Below are 25,503 nucleotides of genomic sequence, written 5' to 3' on the forward strand. Positions count from 1 at the left end.
AGGACAGTATTGACCCCGTGCACATTTTTGTCCCTGGTGACCAGTGATGGTCAGTGAATGGTATCATTCAGGCAGATCATGAGAAAACTAGTATGTTACTGATCTACTGCCGAACAGCCAAGCAAAACTGTTTTCAGCCATATTGGACAGTCAACCACGAATCATAAATGTGTGCGTACATTGTAGAATGCCATTGGTAGCACAAGGTACTCCACCTAATACATTAATCTTGTAGAATGGAGGTGCAGCTATTTTCTCATGTATGGTACTGATGATCTTTTATGGATGTATTTAGTCACAATATTATTGTCCTTTACTTTGCCCAAGGAAGCTGGGAGTTTGTCCATTTTGCTAACACATATGTATGTCATAGTATATTGTCTTGAATGTTGTTCTACTAACATACAATTTGTGAAGTTAATAGCTATTAAAATATTTTTAATTTCTTCAAGATACACAAACTATTGGCAAGTTGTACACATTACCTATTACAACCTTTATGAAGCAGAAGAAAAAAGAATCCCTGTCTTTAATTTCAACTGGTCTTACTCTTTTACAGATCATCTTGCTTGGAGTTTGAAAGGAAACCAGTGATGTGAGGCGCACAGATGGTGATAGACCTAACCATGTATTGTTTGTATTCCACGTCCTTCCCTCTGGCAAATTGAAGAGCCCCTTTTGGTGGATGGCATGACAGATGAGCAGCGAGCACAGCCGGTCAGAGGTTGGATGCCATCCTCCCCAGATACCCTGGTGCCGTACCCCATCCCAATCAACTCGCTCCCTAGGGCAGTTCGGCCGTCTGGCCCGCGTAAGTCCGACAGGAGGCTCCCCTTCAGTGACCCGCCCACCGCCATGGCGTCCATGCTGTCTCCGCGATCCCTGCCCAGCCAGCTGTCGCCACGCAGCGACCCGCTGATGATTTCGCCGCGCACCATGGCGACTGCCTCCAGGCAGCTGCAGGAGCTCACCCACGAGCGGTACCAGGAGATGCGCCGTCCGCGCCACGTCTACTTCTACCGCAACGGCGACCGCTTCTTCAAGGGCAAGAGGATGCTGATCACGCCGCACCGCTATACTTCCTTCGAGGACTTGCTCAGTGAGCTGACCCGCAACATGAAGCTGCCGTATGGGGTCAGGCAGATCTTCACCCCCAAGGGGTCAAAGATCAGAGACATTCAGGAGTTGAAAGATGGCGAGTCGTATGTCTGTGCATCATTTGAGAGACTGAAACGCATCAAGTATGGCTCTTCCAGCCTCCCACACTGGAGTAGCACAAGTGAGTACCATAAAATATATTCCATCTCTTTAAAACAGCAGGTCTGTCCAGTGGAAAGAATAGGATTTGTGCTTACCTTCCACCATACAAAGATTATGTTCATCAGTCACACTCAACTTTTTGTATTAATGAAAGGAAAATGAGAAACGAAAATGATTGACCAAACAGAACATGAAAGTAGAAAATAGACAAAATGTATAATGGGCTTTTATAGAGATGTCCATTTTGTTTTCTGTCAGGGGTTAACAAACAAAAAACTCATTAAACTTGTAGTACCGGTATTTTATATTCTTTTGTGTTTAACAGTTAATCAGTGTTCCATGCTCATACTAGCACAACTGGTTTACATTGTCTGTGTTTTATACATCACTACCATAATTAGTGGACCATATACAAACGTGTTATCATAACATTGTATATGTGTGGTGTTTGTTTTTCTAATCCTGAATATTGTCTCGTTAAGATGGCAAAGTTGGCACAGACAAGGATATTGTTGGCTGCACGCCCCCAGTCCTTGATTGGGAAATTTATCTTCTCGCAACCATCACTCTATTAGGATGACCACTGAGATCCCACAGTAAAAAGGTAGCCTGTGTTTATATACAGATGTAACTTCATAGGGTATGCTGGTGACAAGAATTTCTGGATGAACCTGACACTGGGGAATATCGGGAATTACACACACACACACAAAACAAACAAACAAACAAACCAACAAACCAACAACAGTGGATGCAGTGAATGCAAAAATTTTAACTGTACACATCAATGAAGTTTGAGGAAAATCAAACAATCTATTCAAAAGTTATGACGACCAGTAAAGTTTTAGTAAAACCATGTGCTACATGTACAAACATTGTACTGGGTATACATGTATATTATGTAATCACTGTAGGAGACTACATGTACTGTACGTACATACAACAATTTCACAATCTGTGATGTCACAGTGGGGCAGGTTCATGTACGTTCAGAATGTACTGACATTGATCTGTTAACCTGTTGAGGATGAGTCCGGAGTATACTCTGGAAGGGGTCTGTGGGAAATGTGTGTTTTAGCAAAATTAGCCCGTCCTCAACGGATTATTAAAAAGGTAATTCCCCTGTGTTTTAAAAGAGGTAATTCATTTTTTAAAAAATGAAAATGTGTTGAATTCTAATAATATTAGGCAAATCTCCCTTCAGAGGGAGGAGGTACAGTCTGTATAGATATCCTACATTGGTGTAGTGCAAGTAGTCTCCATTACTGCCCAACAATGAGCCAATCAGACCCGGCCCAAATCGCCATGGAAGCGATAAACAATCCACCTGTGGACAAAGGCATTTGGGGGTAGTTCAAATACCAACGACTTGTGTGTTGCTATCCTACAATAACTGTGTATACTCCTCTGCTGAGAGAGAACAAACAGATTAGAAATGGAGCACCTTGTGCCCTTACGTAATCTCTGTCCACGTTTTGTGCATGGCACACTTTTATTTCATTGTACAAAAGAAATAGATGAGTGAGTAGCCGTGATTGCGTGTACAGTGGACAGAATTAGGTGTAATTCTTCATGAAACATGATTAAGAGTTCACAAGTGTTGTGAGCCATCTATAAAGTTGGCAGTGCGAAGAACTGAGTGAAGTATGTTAGATCCCCTTGGAGTGTTTATAAATGCTGTTCAGGACACTGTTTGTTGATGGTGTACACATCTAATGTGCTATGGATTGATAAACTTAGAAGGATAAAGGGATAAGGATACTGGGATGTTAGATCAGTCAAAGAGAGATCACCTTTCTTATCAGGAACATGTCATGCCATAAATCACTCTGATAAAACCTTGTGTAGCCTCCTGTGAGCCACATGAAGGAAGGTAAGGATCACATTCAATGTTTCTGTTTTCTAAAAGTCAAATACCATTATAAAACCAATGATTGAGATCAGTTCAGATTATATGGAATAGATACATTGTAAATATCTATTCAATTTGAAAATCTTAGCACTGACATTATTTACCAATTCAAAAGCGCCAATTATTATTTGTATTTTAATAATCAATGAGATGCTATCAAACCAAAAGTCATACGTTTGAATGATAGCAGGACTTTTTATTTCTAGAACCTGAAAAAAAAAAGTTGTGTGAAGAAGTAATTCTGTGTATCATCAGTACTACATAATGTCGTCGGGTGCCCGTGCATTGGCCGCTAACGCAATGCAAATTGTATTGCGTTAGCGGCCAATGCACGGGCACCCGACGATGTGCATCTCTATTTGTAATATCTGTAACTTTAAAAAAGAATGATGTGACCGTGCACCTCAAAACGAACATAAAGTCACACACACTGATTTTGCGTGAGGACTGAAAATAAGTGAAATGGGTCAACCTAGCCGAACTTGACTTTTTCATATTTTCTGAAAGTGCGGGTCTTCTTTTACATTATGCTAAAATTTGGTATCATAAAACGGGCGAGAAAGTGTGTTTTTTAGCAGTTTATCTCGAACATTTTTGGTAGAATAGTGTGATTAGGTGTGTCTTTAGAATCCCTTTTTCATTTCTGAAAAACCTTGTCCACACTCTTCCCTTTCAACTCTAATAACTTTTGAAAGGATAGTGCTACTGCTTTTAAAGTTGGCATTAATCATCACAGAATGTGTTAATGAGGCATGGTTAATTTCAGTTTAATCTGATAATCCCTTCATTGTTGTTACTCTGTTGGTTTACTTCCTGCTTTTTGACCCATTCATCGCACAGCCAGCACGGTTTGGTAAAGATTAAGCACTTGAATAGACACTGTACCTGTACTTCAGAGCCTCTTTTCTCAGTTCACACTTTTCCTGAGTTTGTGCTTTCTTTCCAATATTTAGATAGGTTAGGAGAGTCCATTTGATTTGAGTTATACACGTTATACATCATTTCAAAGCTTAAAGTCTGCTCTTTCAGAATATGGTCTCAACTAAAAATTCATGTCTGGCGACTTTTTGTTTGTTTTGAGGTGCAGGGTCACATATAATTTTTTTTTTTTTTTTTTAAAGCAGAGTCCCCTGTTTTCCGTCTGCAAGAAAATACCAGCATATTGTTGTTATGCTACATAATATAAAGACACATTATTACAGGATGTTGCCTTCCTCTTTCATGTTAGTACGCCAGAGCAGTACTGTAGTGCAAGGCCTTTTCAGTATTGATGAAATTAAGTCACCGTAAGAAGACGGAAGTTGTAAAAGAGTCCCCTTTGCAAGGCAATCACCATTTTAGGCTTATAAAAGTAGAAAGTGGTACCAGGAAGATTGTATACCCTGATCAGGGCTGCATTGTGCTATCAAGTTCAGCATGTCTGATCGATGAATTTGAGACCTGGGGGGCGTTTCAGGATGTATACACAACGCAGCCTTGAAACAAAAACAGAAACAAGAAAATGCTCCGCTGCCTTAAACAAAAGGCAGATGATGCCGCTGTATGCAACATGAACTTCAAGATACTGATCATTGACAAAATCTCATAAATCAAATCATGATACAGGAAACCAAAAAATCACATCAGCAGTGGGGAACTGCAAAGGATCTGATTCCGGATAATCCTCAAATTTGAAGAGTAAGCTGTGGCCTATAGTTTCAGATTGGTATAGTTGCCATTGCCGGCAGATATCACCCCATGGAATTACGACCACCATAAAGTAACTTGACACCATAGTAATGCTTGTACATCGGTTTTACTGGTCTGTGTTTTAAAGCAGAGTATTTCTGTGAGAAAAACTTTGCAGGACCATGGCTGCCAGGGATTGTTACGACATTGGCTGTCGTGGACAGGTGACAACTAATACCCCTTTCATAAACTCTTCCTCCAATTATCCGCATAAGAATAATGCGGACAATTCAATGAAAAATGCGTTCACAAACTCTGAAAATAATCCGCATTATTTTTACGAGCACCCGTCCTGAAAAAGGCGGATAATCGTCATGGTGACTGCACACGTCCCTCCTGCGGGAAAGACAGGTGACGTTTGACCGCATCCCGGCAATATTATCCGCATTATTTGGGTTTGCGTTCATAAACTCCAAATTTGGTCCCGATGCTGCTATTATGCGGATAATAGAAGGGTTGAAATATAGCGCATTATTCTTTCCCCGTTCCGATTTTACGACCAAATGTTGCGGATATTATTCGCATTATTGAGTTTATGAAAGGGGTACAAGGCATGCTTTGCTGTATTTCACCTTTAATGTGTGGAGGAATTTTGGCTGTAAATCCTTTTTATCGAGGGAACATGCCATTTGTCAGTGATTTTAATGTTCATGCAGTGCATCATACAACTTTATAGTGTATTATGTATCGATGTATCACATGATTGTCGTCTTATACCAAAATGAGGTCAGGTAAAAAAATTCAACAAGTCCATCTACAGTGGATTTAATGCAGAATTAACATCTCCTTTTGGCATTTACGTCTCAGGCATATTCCTCATGCCAAATGCCATTTTTTAGATGAATTTTGGTAGGGAGATTTTGCAGAAGGACTTTGATAAACAATGCACTATAATGTACATTGTATGCTTTGTTGACTAGGTGTGATTTGTGACCATCAACACGTAGGATGTTGATCTTGTCATCTAAACTTAACTTTATATTTCCTGTCATCCTCCACCTGTCTTTTATAGTTTGCATGCATGTTGGCTTTAATTGCATCTTAATCATAAAAACTAACATTTTACATCGGAGGTTACATTGTTATAGTGTGCAGCTGACCTGCATGGTAGCTTTATTGATCCTAGTAACGGTAGAGTGTTTGGTTGCTAGGGAGCATCACTGGAGAGGAAAACAAAATGCGCTATACGTAGTTAACAGAGTAAGAGCAAACTTTAAATGTGATGATCTAGTCAAAGGAAGCAACCTTTGCTCCACTAATTCCATGCCTTTACTTTTGGTAATGTTGTGAGTGACGTGCATTGTACAGCTTGATAGAAGTACAGATTTAGGTTGCAGGGCATGCAACAGGTGGTAGCATATGTGGCAGTCCAGTGGTGTGTTTTTTCAGTGGGAGTTGTTGTAGCTCAAGTTGTGCTTCGAAGCTGGTGAAAAAGTCTGAAATTCTGCACAGATTATTATTATTTTTTTATTTGAGGATTCTTTTCGAATGCACAGTCGACTGATTGACATACAATGTTATTGTTTGGGAGTGTCCACTCTGTCCTTGGGAGAGACAAGTGGTATAAAGTGAAGTGTCAACTGTTCAGAAGAGCAGGGAACAAATTAACAGCAACACCTGCAACTGTTCGCATCAACTACAAAGATCAGTGACTTGAGGTTTGGAGCAAGAAACCAGGGACTGCATTTCCTGCTAAAGTATTGCTTTTTTTCTGGCCACCCATTGGTACCAATGCTCTTCTTTTGTGTTGTAACAACCACTGTACATGATGGTTTTACTTAGTGATTTGGATTAATCAAATAAAACACTTATGGGACCAAATAAATATTTTCATGTTCTTTAGTATTTGGGAGATATTTTTGCTTGCTTAGCAACATTGATCAAAGAGCTGTTCAATCAGAGAAGTTTGTTTCTCATAATATTTACAAATGAAGTCATAAATTGTATTTACAGTGCATAAGAATATACAAGGTTTGAAGTTTGACCTCAGACACGTGCAGAAAGCTTTGCTCATAAATTATGCTCTTAAATTAAACGTGCGAGAGTGGTGAAAATGTGCCCACTTAGCACACTTCAAAACAGTGTGTGTGTATTCTGATGGAGTCAAGAATTTTTGGATCATCCGCATACTTAATGACTCAGATGGCGTGTGAAACATATACGTAAAGCCCTTAGTTCCCAAAGACGATTGACTGGTATCATGTTGGCATCGTTGATAGCGAAACATCTTCTCAAAGCTCTTCGTCTGCGCAGACTGCAACAGAAGAAGAATGCTAGAACTGTAAAACCAGACCTGATTTCATGCCATGGGAAGTATCCCAAGCCAAGCAAGGAGGTTTAGTGTTAGCGAAAGTGACCAAGGTAATTACCCAAGAACTTCATCTCACTGTAAATTTCTCATATGAATGTCTGCAATCATAATTTCTTTTCTTTTTTTAACAATAGTGAAGAATGTTTTTCACTCAAAAAGCTTGATCAGATAACCAAAACCGGCTGAAAGTGCCTCCATTGAAAACAAAAACAAACAAACAAAGAACACCTTTTTAATGTTGTTGTAGTGGAAACCAGGATACTCTGTTTTGTTTGTTTGTTTTTTATTTATGTACAAAACTTGAACTTTTCAAATACTTTTAATAGTACAGGGGGTGTTTCATGAAACTTTTTATCGGTGATTTACACCGACAACTGTTAAAAGCTACTGAAATCCTTGCGTCTGATTGGCTGATAGCAAATTTGTCGGTGAAAACCTACGACGAACTCGTTGATGAAACGCCCCCCAGAAGGTTTTAGTGCAAGTTGTACTGTACGACATACTTTTATGACACCTAGGGGGTGTTTCATCAACGTTTGTCGGCGCTGACCAATTTCAGCAAAATCCTTGGTTTTGATTGGCTGAGATGCTCTGGTCACTGACTGTTACTATGGTGATTCAAGTTGTCGGCGCCGACAAACGTTGATGAAACACCCCCCTGAACTGAATCTCTACGTATTGCAAAAAAAAAAAAAACACACAAACAAACAAACAAACAAAGAAAAAATGAGACAGAAACACCCCCCTTAAGAATAAGATAGGGTCATGAGATTTTCATACTTGTATGGTCACATTGATTCTTTATTTCTTTCCATGCATGAGGGCCTTACTACTGTTATGCAGATGTACAGCATCCATGCCTTGTGGCATTCTGAAGTGAAGTGTACAAGGTTGTATATTTTTCATACAATCATTGCTATTTATAGATACCAAACAAAGAATACTCATTCCAGTGGCCTCAAACTTTCCACCTGGATTTGGCCAGAGGAGAAAACAAAAAATCAATAAATCAATATTTCACCTGGCCATGAACATATGAAACAAAAGTTGCATATTCAAATGTTACACACCATTATTTCAAACAGTTTGTGTAAATGCAACATTTGCACTGCATTGTCATTGTAACATCAGCGATGCAATGTATGTATTTGTATGCTGCAGTCTGTGATTAAAATTGTGATATTAGCCGGGTTCACACGTACAAATTAGCGGGATGACGATCGCGATGCTCATCCCGAGTTTTTTTGCGAGCGTCCACACGTACCAAATTAGCGAGATAGTGATCGCGATCGGTATCCCGCTAATTTGGCGAGCGTCCACACGTACCGAATTATCCCGCTAATTGCCGATAGAGACAACAGCAAAGCCTGCAAACTGGGTCACACAGCGCCCTTCTCTATCACTGCCTGCGCGCACTTACCATTGTCCATTGTCTTTTACGCGTCAGTGGTGTGGTTCGCGCGCTGTTGTTATTGTTCTCCAAAGAGGTGAAGGACCTCTTCGCAGAGGCCTCGCTGTTGTGATGTGCTCTTGCATGATGGGATGTAAAAACTCGAGATTGTAATCCCGACCGTTCACACGTACCAGCGTGGGGCCAATTATCCCGCTAATTGGCGAACCAGCGCAAGATTTCTTGGGATTAGCATCGCGATGCTTATCCCGCTAATTTTTGGGTTTTTTCTGTCCACACGTGCAAAAAACTCGGGATGACGATCGCGATGCAAATCTCGAGATTTGTATCCCGCTAATTGGTGTACGTGTGAACCCGGCTATTATATTTGTAGGAAGTAGTTGCACAAGTATATGCTACTCTCATTGGAGATTAATTCATTTTCAGTATATTACTTGGCTGGTAAAAGAAGAATGTAGTACGCAATACCGATGATGTTATGAGATTCTACATATAGAATACACATTCAAAAATAAACATAGCTGCAATTCTTTATTAAAGGGAAAATACAGAATTAGACCTGACCCATAGCTAAACTTCCTTTTTGACCATTTAAAGTTTTGATCTAAAAATCATACAAGTCATGATCCTTATTAACCTAATTTAAAATTTTGAAGGAAAGAAGAAAAACCCACACAAACCAATATAAAAGCCACTAAACATTCATCAACTATAAAATGGGGGGGGGGGGGTATTGTTCATGCCTGTTATAATGTGCAGTACATCTATTAAAGGCATTATTTTTCATTTGCAGAGGAAATAAAAAAAAAAACTGGCTTTAGTGCTTTAAATACTTGTAGTTCTAAAATGTGAGTTAGGGATCTAGAAACAACCAATGTAAAATGTTTATTAGTATAATGAATGTCAAGTACTGTTAGTATACAATACGTATACAGAATATAACAATAGTAATATAATAAAATTGTTTCAAGAATAAACAGTCTACCATTATAGTTTATTGAGAAAAATAGTGATATCTCCTCATAAAGGCTTTATTGCAAAATTTTTTATGCAGAAAGATGTTGTGTATATACATTGTACAACTGACCTACACATTATGCAAAACAAACATGTGATAACTCATACATTTTTGAAATTACTGCTCCCAATGGTAAACAATACCTTTAATAGGAAGGGAAGACTGGCGGAGATACACGTTCCTGAAGATAGTGTATACATTTGTACAAGTATAAAGATGAATACAATCGTACTAGTGTAGGAGGAGAGAGTGAAGTGTGAAACTGATGTACTGCCTGTGTGACTCAGCTGTTCAAAATCAACATACCATGTGATTTGCACAATGGGGATGTCCTTCAGTTTCTAATCATGTACAATATCCACAACCTCATACACTTGAATGATGCACAGTGTCCTCGTGTGTGATAAGTACTGGATGGGAATAAAAGTGTTAGGAGTACGGTACATTCATCCATGGTTTTGGTAATGGTCTGACTCGGGAGAAAAGTTTAAAGGGCTTTCAAAATGAAGATTTTTTAATCTTTTTTTTTTTCACCATCTCTGGTTATTGCTTTCAAGAATGAAGAAATGTATAAAAGTTTCTGTTTGATTAATTTTGCTTCAAAGTGTGCACCACCCACACTGAAAAGAGGTCATGGCAAGAAGTAATATGACTATAAAACAGTTGTACACACGCAACACACAAATGAAATCATAAAGTGTACATCTATGGACATATTTCTCTCCATATATATTGTATCTCCAATATAATTATATATTTTAGGCGTTATTGCAAAAATTTTATATGATAGGATGTTTTGTGGTGCAACAGACATGTACACATACATGCATGTATGCACTAAATGTCATATCTTGAAAAATTTTTAAATCACTGTTCCCAAAGGTAAACAGGACCTTTAATTGGCATTCATACAATGTCATAGAATTATGATGTCATGCAGTTTGCACGTTTCCAATAGTCTCTCAAGAACTTTCAGAGTTTCAATTTCATTGTGATTTATATGTGCTGCAATTAGAAACAAGATTGCTCCATTATAGTTTGCTCTAAAGAATGTACTCAGCTGTTAATAGTCATTTAAGTGGTTCCCAACCATATCAGTGCATGACTGTAGTGATTTGTTATCCACTCAGGAGGGTTGGATTTTGAGACCACTTAACAGGCACTTCTAATTTATGGGTATAGGTTTATATTTCCATCAAAATCATTTAATTGCAGTAGAAAGAAGATCTAATGTGAACAAAGCCTGGTTACAAATCCCATCAAAGTCAGTCATTTGCAGCAGACATTGCCAAACAAAGGAATATCAATCTTTGAATATTGATTCAGAGCAAATTTTCCATGTAATGCTACTTCATGAAAGGTTTTACAAAATGTAAGTCTGTATTACACAGTCACCACATGCATACAATATGAAGTAGTATTTCATGATTGGCATTGTGCATCAACCTTTACAATAGTCACATGTACACGTTGTGTATGTTGTGAATCACAGTTTTACTGTATGAGTGTTCAAAGTTAAACAGGGAGTGGATTCTGCTTTGGAGTGTTTCAGAAAAAGGGCCAGAAATACTGCAGAAGAAATACTGCTTGCAGACATAAACTCAACACTCCTGCTTTCAATGATAGCACAATTTTTACAGAGTTTAAAGAAATATTTCACTATACAGTTGTATCATTGAACTTTCATCAATAGAATTTGTGCAGATTTCACCACTGATCAAAAACGGTGCTCAGTACAGACATCACAAATTTACTTTTGTTGTATTTTTTTTTAATTCAAATGAATGCACACCATGTGTGGGTGATACTACATGTATGTCATACAATTTGATGTGTTTACTTCAGCGCAGAATGTTCCTGCCAGTGAGTTTTCAGTCTGTGCCATTGTATGCAGCCCCCAATGCCAGATATGTCCGACTTACAGACATTTTAAAAGGAAAAAGAAGAAAGAAATTGAGTGTTGGAAAAAGACTCATCAACAGGTACAATTGGGACTTCGGTAATCACTCAGGCGTACAATTGAACAGTCTGCCATAATGAATAGTCGTACGCAATGACTGTCTGCCGATTCTTTGTAAAAAGCATATCAAAAACTTGGCTTTCGGCTTGGGGATGAATACCAGTAAACATGAGAGTTGAGTGTTAAAGGTCAAATCATGACTTCATTAACATTGAATCGGTCTCCTTTGATGGTTTGCAAATGAAAACTGCAGAATTTCAAAGTTTGGTATTAACCTGCAGTGGATTTTGTACAATCTTGCATAGATTGTGCCTATTAAAAGCATGTACATAACGAGTGGATCTTTGTTAAAAGATGCACTTCACACACAATTCCGCTTGCATTTAAACATTTCAAATTCACTGTGATATGAACCAGCACAGAATTTATTCTACAACCTGAAAAAAAGTTGGTGCAGTATGAATAGTATTCACACATTCTCAACAGTGCTCACACAGCAGGAACTATAAGGTATATATTGATTTTTCATTACTTTTGAGGGCATAGAATAGAATTGCGGACATGAGCAGAAAGAGAAAGGAATATTTATTTTTCCTTCTTCCCAGTGGATCATCAAATATTTGATCAATTCCTCAGTGGTAGTGGCTAACCAGCAGTGAATTTTCGCTGTAGCTCCCCTTACAAACGACATTAGCGGTGCATCACACATTTCGTGAGTAATCAATTGCTTGTTGACTCTAATCCTATCTGACATTCATCCGGACGGAAAGCAAAGAATTGTGTTCTCTCCCCAACAGGTTGGCAGGGTAGACCCGTGAGAGAAAGTTCCATGAAATAAATCCCAAATTACTTCACATTGTGATAGTTTGTTAGAGGACTTTTGAGAACAGTGTGTGCACGAAATGAGGACTTTATTAAAGGATTTCCATCGAGGCAAAACAGAATGGCAAAGATGAAGTGTTAGACAATTGTAGGTACAGTACATGTCCTTTTTACTTCTGTGCCTGCTTTGGAAGGATACAGAATATGTGAACAGTTGTCTGAGGTTTCGTGACTTAATCGAGGGCGAAATGACATTTTCCATTGGAACAAGGATTGCCCCATGCTGGATTTTACACACCTGTTCCTGGAGTCACCTTTGACTCTAGCAAGAGTTTTGTGATACTGGAATTTCCTTTAGTTTTAAGCTTGCTAGAAAGATGTTCAATGGACATCCAACCTACTTCAGACGGTACACCTGGGGTAGGGATCAGAATCAGCGTAAGTTGTCAGGACCAAGCTTTTAAGTAATACTCAAATAATCTGCTACAAATACCTACAAATACCCCCCCCCCCCCCCGGAAAAAAAGCAAAATATCTCTCATGCTATGTCAGTGCCAGTGGGTTACTAGCTCATGTACAGTGGTGTGTTGAATATATGCAAATTCTAATAAAGTAGGCCCTACAATTTGTATGCTCCATCCTTGGAACTACAGTAATACTGTGTTTGTATCTCCATGCTTCATTTCATTTGTGTGGGATGAAATTTAATATTCATTGATTTTATCATGCCTGTTCGAAGCATCGAACCGTATTACCTGTGGTATGTAAGAGATGAAGCAATTAAGGAATGGATAACGTACCTTGCGCTAGTATCAACCGAGTGTATTACCACCGTGAAATGTCATTACATTGTTTTGTTAATGTCATAAAAGTAGCTAATACTAATAATAATGTCAAGGTTACTCGATATCAATAAATGTAATTGAGCATATTCGATTTGCATATTCTTTTTTCTTTTCTTTTTTTTTTTTACCAGGAATTTCTGCTGTAAAAGTGGAAATTTTTGCAGTGTTGAAATTTTCACGCATTTCGCGCAACCAGAAACAAGTGCGAAAATAAAAGCACGCGAATATTTTTGCATGTCGTATGATCCAGTGGTTGATGTCTTGATTCCGTGGATTAAAAAAAACGTGAACTGTTTTCATCTGGCCAAGTGCGAAAAATTACGCGTAGTTGAGCGAAAATATCCACTTTTACAGTATATCGTATATCCAAGCCATTTCCAGTTACAAATTGACTTTGTGTGGTTGCAACTCTTTGTTGTTGTTTATTGTAGTAGTTACATGTTGTGGAAGACTCTCCCTTGTGTATGGAACACAAAAGAAATATCCAGTTCCATTGAATTCTATGGTAGGAAAATGACTAATCAGTAAATTATGCTAATTTGTTCAGTGCTAATGGTTTATTCAAACACTACAGCGTGTACTTTCTGTGGATGAAACTGAGTAGCTATAGTGGTACACTGTAGATCCAGGCACTTTACAGCCTTTCAGTTGTAGATAAACATTCAAAGGATCTGACAGTCAGGGGTAGTCAATTTTCTGAAAATGACATGATATAATTATTCCCTTACTCTTCAGCTTTAATTTCATATAATAACACGACTCATAAAAGTAATCAATGATTTTATGAGAGCATGTTGAGTAGTCTAGGAAATCAGTGTTTCGAGAAAACTGTCTTTGAAGTTTTCCTTCCTAAGCAATCACGATCAAGGGGAGGTGAGACAGTTTTCACCACTTGACAATAGAAGGTATGGTCCTCGCAACCTCCGTGATGTTCATTCAAGCTTAGTGCTAGAGGTCTATACACAACCAATCAGTAACCAGGGAGCCACACACTGACCAATAGGATCACTCCCTCATTGCTTTGGGCGGAGTCTCTCTGTGGTGCTAAATCCAAATCTTCGGACATGTTTCTGTTCCATTGCAAGTCAGAAAATCATGGTCCAGAAAAGCACATTTTCTTGTCTTTCCTTTTAATCATATAGCTTCGAAATTTCAGCAGATGATATGCTACAAAATTTTGCCAAAAACCAAAATTTGATGGTTTTGACCGATTTTGATGATCTGACTTTAAACTCAATATTTGCTCGGCTCAGTCACTAGCGACTTTACGATCCTTTTGTCGTGGCAGGTCACAATTGCTTTCAACCACAATATACAGTATCTTGATATTGTCATCATACTAGAGACGTTGGTAGCATGCAGAACCAATGCAGCTCATATTTCGCAAATCAGAAACATTCCGAACTGTGCCTTTAATATGGCATGAGGCCAATGTAACCCTATTGTGAAAGAAAACCTGTTTTTAGGGCACAAAGAGGAAGTAGCTTTCATTTTGCAAGCTGAATTAACTCAGTGTGTGTTTATATTTGTTATCCCACCTGCTCAGTACTGCACCTTCAGAAAACACAAAGACAATCATCCACCCACCCTTGAAAGAAGGACAAAAGCTTGTACTTGCAGAATATGATTTGATTACTTTATTCTACATTCTCTGGAGACCCATGCCAGAATATGCTAGTGACAAGTCAAATTGACAGATATGTAAAAGCAGCAATTATTGATGTTCATTGTCTCTCTGTACCGAGTGGTTAACAAGTGCACTTTAAAAACAACAACCCATAATAATGACACATATTTTGCACTCAAAACACTTTTAGTGCATAAGTGTCTTTAACCCCCATTATGTACGTAGTTTATTCACCAAGCAGAAAGCAGAATAGCGTATGTAGGGCCTACTAGTATTAGGGACAGATATCACATCTAATGAATTGGCCAACCTTGTAAATATAGACACACTGTGTATTGTGAATGCTTAGGGGCCAATGTGCTACAAGGAAACTGTTTTTGTTAACAGTAAGATGTTTTAAAAAAAGGACAGAAGAGTCAGCATTCTTGCTTGTCTCCAAACAATCACATGTCCTCGACATTCAGTGTGAAATTTTGCATTTTATTATAGAAATTATTCAGGTGAGTCTTTGTACTTCAGCATGAGATATATTTGTAAGGAATGATAATAAAAAGGGTAGTTCTGTACTCATTTTACAGTGTCAATTGGGCCATTTCCAGAATACCTCGTGAACACACTTTACAGTCCAGTATCAATACACTGTATCTTCCCAAATTTCATGTACATTGTTAAATTTGACATTAAACGTAAGGAATCTATGAAAGATGTACATTAATGACAGGTTCCAGAGAAAAATCCCTGCATGGATGATAGTTGTGCTCATGACATGATTTTACTTATATTGCATTCTGTCAAAAAAGAAAAGAGGGAAATATTTAGGAATTCCCAGTAACTTTCCAGACTTTGTTAATGGTGATTGTACAGGTTTATACGGTGTAGGTGATATATCTGGCTATTAGTCTTTGTATGTGATGGCTTACAATGTATGTGCAGACAGGACAGAGCCAGCTTACATGAGTAAAATAATGGTTGCAGTCAGCTCTCTTAGTTTAAAGAGAAAATTTCCTAGGTTTTACTGCTTAAATGAAACATAAAAAACCAAAGCAAAGAAACAAGATATGCTGGCTTCTTGTATGAGACTAGTCATCCATTGCCAATGCATTTGATGAATTTGACAAGAGTACAGATGGCAGAAAGTAGAAGAAAAAAAATAGCACGGAGCCTGGAAGCAAGACTAAGTGGATTTATATAGCAAATTACATAGACTGTACATACTGTACGTGCTGTTCACACAGCCTATCTCTGGCTCATCGTCCAGGCAACGGAACAGCATCTCATGAAGAATTTGGTGGTTGAAAGGGAATGCTTGTTTGCTCGCACTTTGCTAACAGCCAGTGCAAGTTTCTTCTGAGTGCGATCAGTGACGAAGATGCAAATTTCTGCCAAACCTTCTTGTCAAGTCACACCCTGTTCCATGACAACCATGTGACGACCAAAACACAAATACATTGTACCAATGTATATCCATCAACGTAGGGAAGTAATCATTGTACGAAAGGAATCGATCTGTATAGTATTAGAGAGAGAGTAGCTGTGGGATACTGATGCCTTACAGATTGCCACTGTGTATGGTATTCAGATCGTCACTATCACAGAGCGGATTAACCACGGCACTTAACCTTTGGTCTTCATTGCCTCACATGACAATGTTCGAAGATGTACTGGAATAAGAGGAGATACGTTCTGACATGTCAGTCACATTGATATTTTCTGTGTTTTTTAAGTCACAAATGGAGTCAGTCATTTTTCAGTGGTACTTTCTATTTCCTTTGGCACTTAATTAATTTTCTATGTCTAAGATTTTGTGCATTGTGCTACTAACCATTATATTAAACAATGATGTGCAATCCAGTTGTACCATTTCCATATTCTGGAATGTTTGGGTGATTTGGACTGTCAATCAATACCTTTAACTTATCACATGAGGATGACACTCTCAGGATATTACAAAATCTACCCTACATTTCTTCATGAGTATCTCTACAATTCAATTGTTATTAATATTTTTCTCTCTACTTTTTCATTTCAGGGAAGCATCAGAACAATGAGTCTCATCTCTACGCCCACATCCCGGTTGGGTTCTCCTACCCACCTACAGGAAAGTATGCAGGGACTTATGGGAGATCCACCTTTGGCACCGGCCATTCGGGCCCAGGGTCATTTGCCTACAACCGGGGAAACGCAGGAGAAAGTGTGGAGAACGAGTCCAAGGCTATTGGCATCCTGCACTCTGATCGCAGCCCCATCAAACCCAAAGTGGTCAAGATCGTGAAGACGGGGTCACGGCCCCGGAAGGTGGTGTCGCTGCTGATCAACAAGCGGAGTGTGCAATCGTACGAACAGCTGATCCAGGACATTTCCGATGCATTCGGCTACCCAAAGTACAAGAACAACAGAATCCGCAAACTGTACACATTGAGAGGGAAGGAAGTGAAAAGCTTGGCAGACTTTTACAGAGACAAAGATGGGGTGCTCATTGCCTCCCCTTCTAGGACTAGCCTTACGGAGGAAACTGTCGTTGACATCTATGAGGAACTCTATCCCGACAGTTCATACTCGCAGTTTGCACGGAAAAAGAAAGGGAAGAAGAAGGATGTTGCAAAACTTGACAGTGGGATCAGTGAGGAGGATGAGAAGAACAGAAAGAGCAGAAGAGCCCGGGTCTCAAAGGACAGTGATTCCAGAGGGAATGATAGCAGGGGCTCAGACTATGATGAGATCATCCATGAAAGGACAAGTGACACGGACAGGAAGAGGAAAGAGGGAGAGGATGAGCTCGATAGGAGGAAGAGGGAGGAGAAGTTGCAAGATGAAGTCAAGCGGAGGGAAGAGGAACTGCAGCAACGGGAGGAGGAACTGAGGCGGAAGGAAGAGGAGATGCTGAGGAAGGAGAAGGAAGATCGGGAGAGGAAAGATCGGGAGAGGGAGGAAGAGTTGGCCAGGAAAGAGGCAGAGCTGAAAGAGAAAGAGGAAAAGTTGAAAAGTAAAGAGAGTGAAGATGCAAAAAAACTCCAGGAGCTGCTGGAGGCAGACGCCCAGCGGAAGATCGAAGGGGCAGAGTTGAAGGCGCAAGCCAGGGCTGAGAGGGAAGCCAGAGAAGCGGCAGAGAGGAGGGCCAACGAGGAAGCGGCAAAAAGAGAGGAGGCAGAGAGGAGGGCGAGGAAGGAGCTGGAGAAGAGAGCCAAGGAAGAAGATGAACTCAAGAAGAGGGAGGAGTCTGCAAGAAGGGCCAGACTTGAAGCTGAAATGACTGCCAAGGAACAGGCAGCAAGGCGTGCGTCAGCAGAGAGGAGAGCACGGGAGGAGGCCAAGAAACGGCTGCAGCAGGAAGAGAGAGTCAAGGAGCAGGAGGAGGCAGAGCGTCAGGCCAAGGAAGCGGAGAGGATAGCGAGGGAGGAGGCAGAGAGCAGAGCTATGTCAGAGAAACAGGCGCGGGAGGAAGCAGAGAGAAAAGCCAAGGAAGCTGAGGAGTACAAAGAGGCTCAGGAGGAGGAGCGCAGGAAACGGGAGGAGGCTGAGCGATTGGCGCAGCTTGAGGCGGAGCTACGTAGAGAAGCAGAACGCCGGGCAGAGGAGGAAAAACACAGAAAGGGGGACGATGACGGTCATTCAGAATCAGCCTCACCACGCGATGAGAATGAAAACATCACATACAAAGAGAACGACACAGAGGACAGCCCTGTTCCAGAATCAGAGCCCGAGGAAAGATTCGTGCGACAGCCGAGGACTCTCGTCAAAAAGACCCACATCTTGGAGAAATACAGCATTGGCACGAAAATCGGCGACGGAAACTTCGCCGATGTTCATGAGGCCACGCATGTGGAGACAGATGAGATGTATGCCATGAAGATCATTGAGAAGGCCAAGCTGAAGAACAAGGAGCACATGGTGGAAAATGAGATCGCCATCATGAGGTACATACGGCACCCAAACATCGTACGCCTGTACGAGGAGTTCGAGACCCGGGGCCACATCTACCTGGTGATGGAGTACGTGTCGGGTGGTGACCTCTTTGATGCCATCACTGAGAGCGTCAAGTTCACAGAGGGTGATGCTGCCCTCATGGTTGAGGACCTTGCCAGTGCCCTTGCGTACCTACATGACCTCAATGTTGTACATAGGGACCTGAAGCCCGAAAACCTTCTGGTGAGTGCAACACAATTTCTCTGTCATCAGTTCCTTTGGCCATTTGTTTTCTTCTCTTGTGATTATTTAACTTGTCAGGCTTGTTAAGGGATGAAACACAAAGGGAAAAACATATTAAATATTTTTTGCATATCTAGTAATTAAATTTGAAATCTTGTTAATCTTGTGAGTCAGTGGTATTTCTCAGAATGCTCACCTTCAAAACATGCAACTCGTGCTTGGCATTTCATTTATACCAGAGTGTACAATTGCCTGGTGCTGAATTATAGTCTTTCTTCTCTTTGCATATTTATTTTGCATCTGGATCGTGTCAAATAGTATTGATTGTTTGTGTTTCTGTCAGCAAGTTCAGCTTTGAATGTTGAATTGTGGATTGCCTCAGACACTGGTGGAAGAAAATGCAAGAAATAGAGAAAGCTAAGCCTGCATTTTTTTGTTTTGTTTGCTTGTTTGAAAAAGCTTAAAGGGTGTGTACAATTCTGGTCGAGGTGAAGATTTAGCTTATAACGTTTTGCGAGATATTCAGAAACCACTCTATGAGATGTCAAAGAGCATGCAGTTCTAAGGGGTATCAAAAGTTTACTCGATGAAAATCGGTTTTGAAATGGCTGAGATATCCAAAAACAAGGTGAAACAAAGAGATCCCAATAAAGTTGTGGCATGTCGTCTTTTATTATTAGCACTTTTTTTGATATCTCAGCCATTTGAAAGCCAATTTTCATCAAATAAACGTTGAATCCTTCTTAAAATTACATGCTCTTTCATATTTCATAAGAGGCTTTTCGTTGTCTCACTTAGAAATGTTCAAAACATGAATCCCTGCCTCAACCAGTACTGTGCAGTCCCTTTAAGACACTGCAGATTGTTTTACTGGATGTTGTTTTCTAGTTTAGTGTGTGAGACAAAGAGATGATAGTTCCAACCGAGATTGCCAGTCAGGTATGATTTTACTTTGCACTCATATGCAAAGAAACCTCTTACTTTACTTGCCTGTACTTTTGTATATTATGCCCATTTTTAGTACAGTAATACTCTCCTGAAATCTTGAAGACAAGCTAAGACCAGCTTGTCAGAAGTAAGTTAGAAACAGATCCATAAAGACCCTTTTTTTTTTACATTTCTAACTCTACAATGTCACGGTTATTCAAGTGAATAAAAATCTTGTGCTCACTTCAATTCAGGTGAACAAGTCTGAGACAGGGGATATCACGCTGAAGTTAGCCGACTTTGGTCTGGCCATGGAGGTGAAGGAACCAATCTTTACAGTGTGTGGCACGCCAACCTATGTGGCTCCAGAGATTCTCGCCGAGACAGGTAAGAGTCTCTTTAAACAGGATCCAAAGAAATGTTTCTGTTTTTGACTGCCATTATTACTCTGTCTGCACATCATATGACATTAGAACCATTCTTCCTTATGATCAAAACTCAGCAACAGGACTTCAGGGTAGATGTACCTATGAGTTTTAATGCCTAATCTGTTTTTTATTACATACTAGTAGTTTATTGGTAATGGGATTCTGAAAGCTCATTTATAATTATTTGTATGTTCATTTGTTTATTCATTTATTCATGCCTTAATATATCTATCCATCAAGCTACATCTATTTTTGCTGAGTGTCAATTATTTTGCCTTTGTGACATCTGCTCCCTATCATTGCAAAATTGAATACCACAGAAAAATATTTCTTAGTTTTCTACTGTGGTTGAAGGCATGCACATGCACTGTGGTTTTGGAATTGGAACCTATCATTTCCGAGTACCGCAAGACGTGGCATGTCTACAGTTTATGTAGGTGTAGATGATTTCAAAAGAAGAGTGATATAACTGTAAAATGTGTTAAACAAAAAGTGAAGTGGAAACAATATAAACTCTAACCACAATTCTATTTGCCTCACTCTTGTACATGAGATAAAATTATAGATTGTACAAAAACAAACCCCCAAATCTGAAGCAAGTGTATAAATGAATACATTGAGGATATTGGGATTGCCTTAAATATGATATGATGATATTGTTGTGTGACAAACGGATACAACCACAACTTGGGTTGCATTTACAGCAGAGTCTGCGATTTCTAATGACCTCTTTGGCAGGCTGTGTCATGTGCAATATACTCAGTATGCTAATGCACTCAGTTCTCAATTCTGCATTGTACATCTGTAGGTGACCTGCTAGGCAGCATCAAGAATCCAGTCGCGTTGGGGCAAATCAATCAGGGGGTGGGGGGGGGGGGGGGGGGGGGCGCTTTGGGATGAATCATCAATGCCATGAATAATTTAATGACACAGGGTAGAAGTGAAATTTTATCGAACTCAATAAATTAGGAATCAATATTGGGTGGGGGGAGGGGGGCAATCGGGTCCATATTGTACATGTCAGGCTTTGAAGTTATTATATTCAGCTTTCTACTTACAGCAGTTGCCCTATTTGGTACAATTTATAAAGTATACATTAATGTTTGGGATATGCAAGTACACATCAATTTGTTAAACCTCAGTTGCAGAAAGAAAAGCAGTTGCTTTACTGTGAAGCAAAACATGTTTCACGTGTTTGGGTTCAATTAGCCTCGGGCAAAATCTTTTTGTACATTTTTGTGTATTGGGGTTGTCTGCATTCCGATGCGTTGAAATGATAATTAAACGTCAGAGCGGAGGTGAGAGAAAACATGCACAAGGTCAGAGATATATTAAAGTCTCCCATTCGTGACGAGTATGATTTGGCCTTCAGATTCTGGGTATCACATCTGCTAGCAGACTGAGGACGCGTGGGTGAAAATTTTGACCTTTGACCCATCAAATCCTTGGGGAAATTTGCTGCAGAAATTATCATATTTTCATCACTAAATTGGCAACACTGAATTTGCACTGCATATCATGTATTGGATAAGGATTAGACGGAGGTGGTTAAAAGGATGGTATTGTTTTGGTTGAGATGGGGCTTCATGTTTTCAACCTTTTTTTGAGATAATGAGAAACCTCATATGAAATATGAAACAGCAAATAATTGTAGGAGGAATTCAAAGTTTACTTGTTGAAAATTGGTTTTGAAATGGCTGAGATATGCAGAACAAATCTATCCTTATAAAATATGGGAACCACCTTTTATTAGGATCACTTTGTTTTACTTTGTTTTTGGATATCTCAGCCATTTCAAAGCTGATTTTCATCAAATAAACTTTAATTCCTCTTGTGTATATGCTCTTCAACATTTTAAAAGTAGTTTGTAAGTATCTCGCATAAAGTTAAAAGCTAAATCATCATCTCAACCAATACTATACACTTGCACAAAGTCAGAAAGAAGTTTTCAAATATTTGACAATTTGAGGGAGGAAACAGAACTTTCAATCTTCGTAAACTTGTTTCCCAAATCGGAATCAATTATGGCTTTAGCAATTAGGATGATTTCAGAAATTCTGGAACTGAAACAGTAAATTATGCATGAACATCAAAGGGTTCCAGTGAAAGGAGGTATTTTACTCTACCTTTTGAAATACCAAAAAATAAAGAGTCAAACATAGATTTAGGATAAAGACATACACTTGGTATTCCATCATAAGGTCGTATTTTTCACGAATTTTACCGGTCGGGTACTTTTTGTGAATTAAACAACATGTGACAATAATACACAACTCTGATCTCAGCATGAATGTAAGGTGTTGTTATTTTTGTGAATGTCACCAGTCGGATGCTATTTGCAAATTAAACAACAAATGAAAGTACTGCAAAACTCTGATCCCAGCATGAATGCAATGTGCATGCATATATTTCTCCATGCATAATTGGACTCTGCTACCATGAATTTAACCACTCGCAAAATTGTCACAAAGTCCTGATTTGCTAAAATTAGACTTACTAACACAACTTGCAAATCATAGAAAATGCAGTTTTGGGGACTGGATGGGTCTAACTGAACCAGCTATATGGGCTTGGAACGTGATTTCAATGAAACCAGAGTACAACTGTATATGCCCTTTAAAGGAAGTTTAAAGTGTACACTTTCTTGGTTTAGTTGAAGGGCAGGAAATATTCCTGTTATCAGTTTCCTATAAAGAATGAAAGTCCATTATGGTCTACATCCCACCCCCCCCCCCAAAAAAAAAAACAAGAATAATAATGATAAATGAATAAAAATCTAGGGAAAACATGCAAACTGTTCATGCCTGATGCCTGAAGGTTGAAAAGTAACATTTATTCACAGAATTCTTTGATTTCCATAGTAATTCACAAGTAAATGCAGCTGTCTTTAAAAAAAAAGAAGCAATGTGTGAAGCATCAATACTACCACCTCACTACCAAAGGCCTGCAGTTGTCTATATAGATTATTTTGTCTCCTCTATGAGCTGAATCAATCCACTGACCACATCCCTCCTCTTCCCCGTCTCCTCGTTGCCTAGGTTACGGCCTGGAGGTTGACATGTGGGCCCTGGGAGTCATCACCTACATCCTGCTGTGTGGCTTCCCTCCCTTCAGGAGCCCAGACAGAGATCAGGAGGAACTGTTTGAACTCATCCAGGCTGGCCACTTTGAGTACATCTCCCCTTACTGGGACAACATCTCCAAAGGTATCCATAGCAACAGTTTAATTTTGCACCTACCCCCCCCCCCCCTTCATTTCAGTGATTGATCATATCATGAATATAAATAAATAGGTCTTTTTTTTCCCATTGTAGTTTATGTACTTTTTTCTGTTAGGTGATAAGCATTGCAGTTCAATCTCTTATGCTTTATGTTGGTTCCTTGCATCTACATGTTTGCATGCTACGTCGTCGATGTGTACCCAAGAAAGATCTGTTTGTCATATTCATTTTAGCGTTTGATGAGTATTTAACTTCATATGTCAGTATCTGTTCTGTCTTATTTATAAATCTAGTGCATTTATTCATCTTCCTTCAGTTTGCCATCCATTTCCCTTCCTTTAATCAGACTCCTGCATTTTCATTGTTGTTGTTGTTGTTTTTTTTTGCCTCTTTGTCTGTGTGTCTGCCTTTCTGTCTGTCTGTCTATCTCTGTCTGTCTCTCCCTCTGCTACACAGTACAATCACATACTCAGTTATCACTTATTTTTGTGTGGCAGTGGCTGAATGGTTATTCCTAGTGCTACCATGAAAAGTTACAACCAGAACTGCCAATTCACTAAAAATCTTAATCTATTTTAATCTTCCCTCAGCTGCCAAAGACCTCATCGATCACCTCCTCGTTGTGGACGTCAAGATGCGCTACAAGGCCAAGCAGGTCCTCAAGCACCCGTGGGTGGCCAAGAAGGGTGCCACCGGTCGCCAGCCCAACCTGCAGCGGGAGGTGTCCATGAACCTGGAGAAGAACTTCAAGGGGCGTCGCAGTGCCAAGAGGAAAGCTGGAGGCACCCAGAAGTGAGAGGGATCGCATCCCTCTCCGGAGACATCGCCATGGTGATGTATATTGTGCCTGTCAGGAGTGGTGGTTTGCTTTGCCTTTGGACGTCAAACTTGTCGTGGAGCACAATAGTGGAAAAGTAGTCCTCATCTTCTGTTGTGTTCAAGGAACCGACAAGATGTGATGACTGCCAGTCACCAGTAGAGGGCGCACTTCAGATTTTGGTTGATGGTGGTGGGTCATTATTTTCACTGTTACTGAGATATGCGAAACTGTTTTGCCTTAACATGAGTTTCTCCACAGTTTCTTACTTGCATAGATTACAGTTCTCTGCACAGTCTAATGTAATTTGCTATGCACTTACGCAGGGCATGAAGCCAAAGGAGTTGTTCACACTACAGTCTAATATCGATCAAAGAAACGCAGCTCTTCAAGCAATATGGATATCTTGGTGATTCACTGCTGTGTCAGTATTAGCTGCAGTGATTTTGAGTGTATGCATATGTATTTTCAAGATAGAACTCTTCGCTTTATTTTTCAGGAATTATTACTGGAAGTTAACCAATATGCCTCGAGTCTATAGCATCTATAAAGCACATGTCTCTCAGACTGAAATTCAACATTATGAGTATTTGTTTTAGCAAGCACAAGAGCTGAACTTCCCTTAACACTCCATGGAGTGCATATACCAGTTTTATCTATCGCACAATCTGCTGGCACTGACAGTGAAAGTTCTCTTATTGACAAGATACTGTGGGATAATGCACACAGCACACACACACACACAAATCCTCTTTATCCCGTGAGCTATGTACAGAGAGAAATGCAAAATACAAAGTATATTCTGGAAAGTTCTCTTGTGCAGTACTCAGACACCTCACAGACATCAGCATGATACAAAATTTATATACATATATGTTTAGGTACTTTTTTTTTTCTCTCTCTCTCTCTCTCTCTATAAGTATGTACTGTAAAAGTGGATATTTTCGCGCGACTAATTTTTTGCGCTTCGCCAGGTAAGAAGAGTTTCACGTGTTTTTAATTCCGCGGAATCAAGACATCACGCACAGGAGCATATGGCAAGCAAAAATATTTACGTGTTTTTATTTTCG

The 25,503-nt window shown here is 39.6% G+C and overlaps 1 protein-coding gene across 1 annotated transcript; it reads left to right on the forward strand.

Annotated features, from left to right (window-relative positions):
• Window positions 1–690: 690 nt before the first annotated feature.
• LOC139736499 (serine/threonine-protein kinase DCLK1-like) lies at window positions 691–24,412 on the forward strand. Its single transcript, XM_071647249.1, has 7 exons — window positions 691–1,270; window positions 4,611–4,621; window positions 4,989–4,992; window positions 16,924–19,040; window positions 20,222–20,354; window positions 23,434–23,601; window positions 24,207–24,412. Exons 1-7 carry the CDS (start codon window positions 691–693, stop codon window positions 24,410–24,412), a joined length of 3,219 nt encoding a protein of 1,072 aa, XP_071503350.1.
• Window positions 24,413–25,503: the final 1,091 nt, after the last annotated feature.

The sequence above is a fragment of the Diadema antillarum genome, unplaced genomic scaffold, assembly GCF_040938485.1.
Source record: "Diadema antillarum isolate AM-2024a unplaced genomic scaffold, OU_Dant_1.0 seq00000649_RagTag, whole genome shotgun sequence".
Taxonomy (NCBI): domain Eukaryota; kingdom Metazoa; phylum Echinodermata; class Echinoidea; order Diadematoida; family Diadematidae; genus Diadema; species Diadema antillarum.

Excerpts from the sequence above, each read along its gene's own strand:
- LOC139736499 (XM_071647249.1), top strand. The coding sequence starts at position 691 with ATGACAGATGAGCAGCGAGCACAGCCGGTCAGAGGTTGGATGCCATCC. Across the intron at positions 19,041-20,221 it reads TGAAGCCCGAAAACCTTCTG|GTGAACAAGTCTGAGACAGG; the intron begins GTGAGTGCAACA and ends ACTTCAATTCAG. Across the intron at positions 20,355-23,433 it reads AGAGATTCTCGCCGAGACAG|GTTACGGCCTGGAGGTTGAC; the intron begins GTAAGAGTCTCT and ends CTCGTTGCCTAG.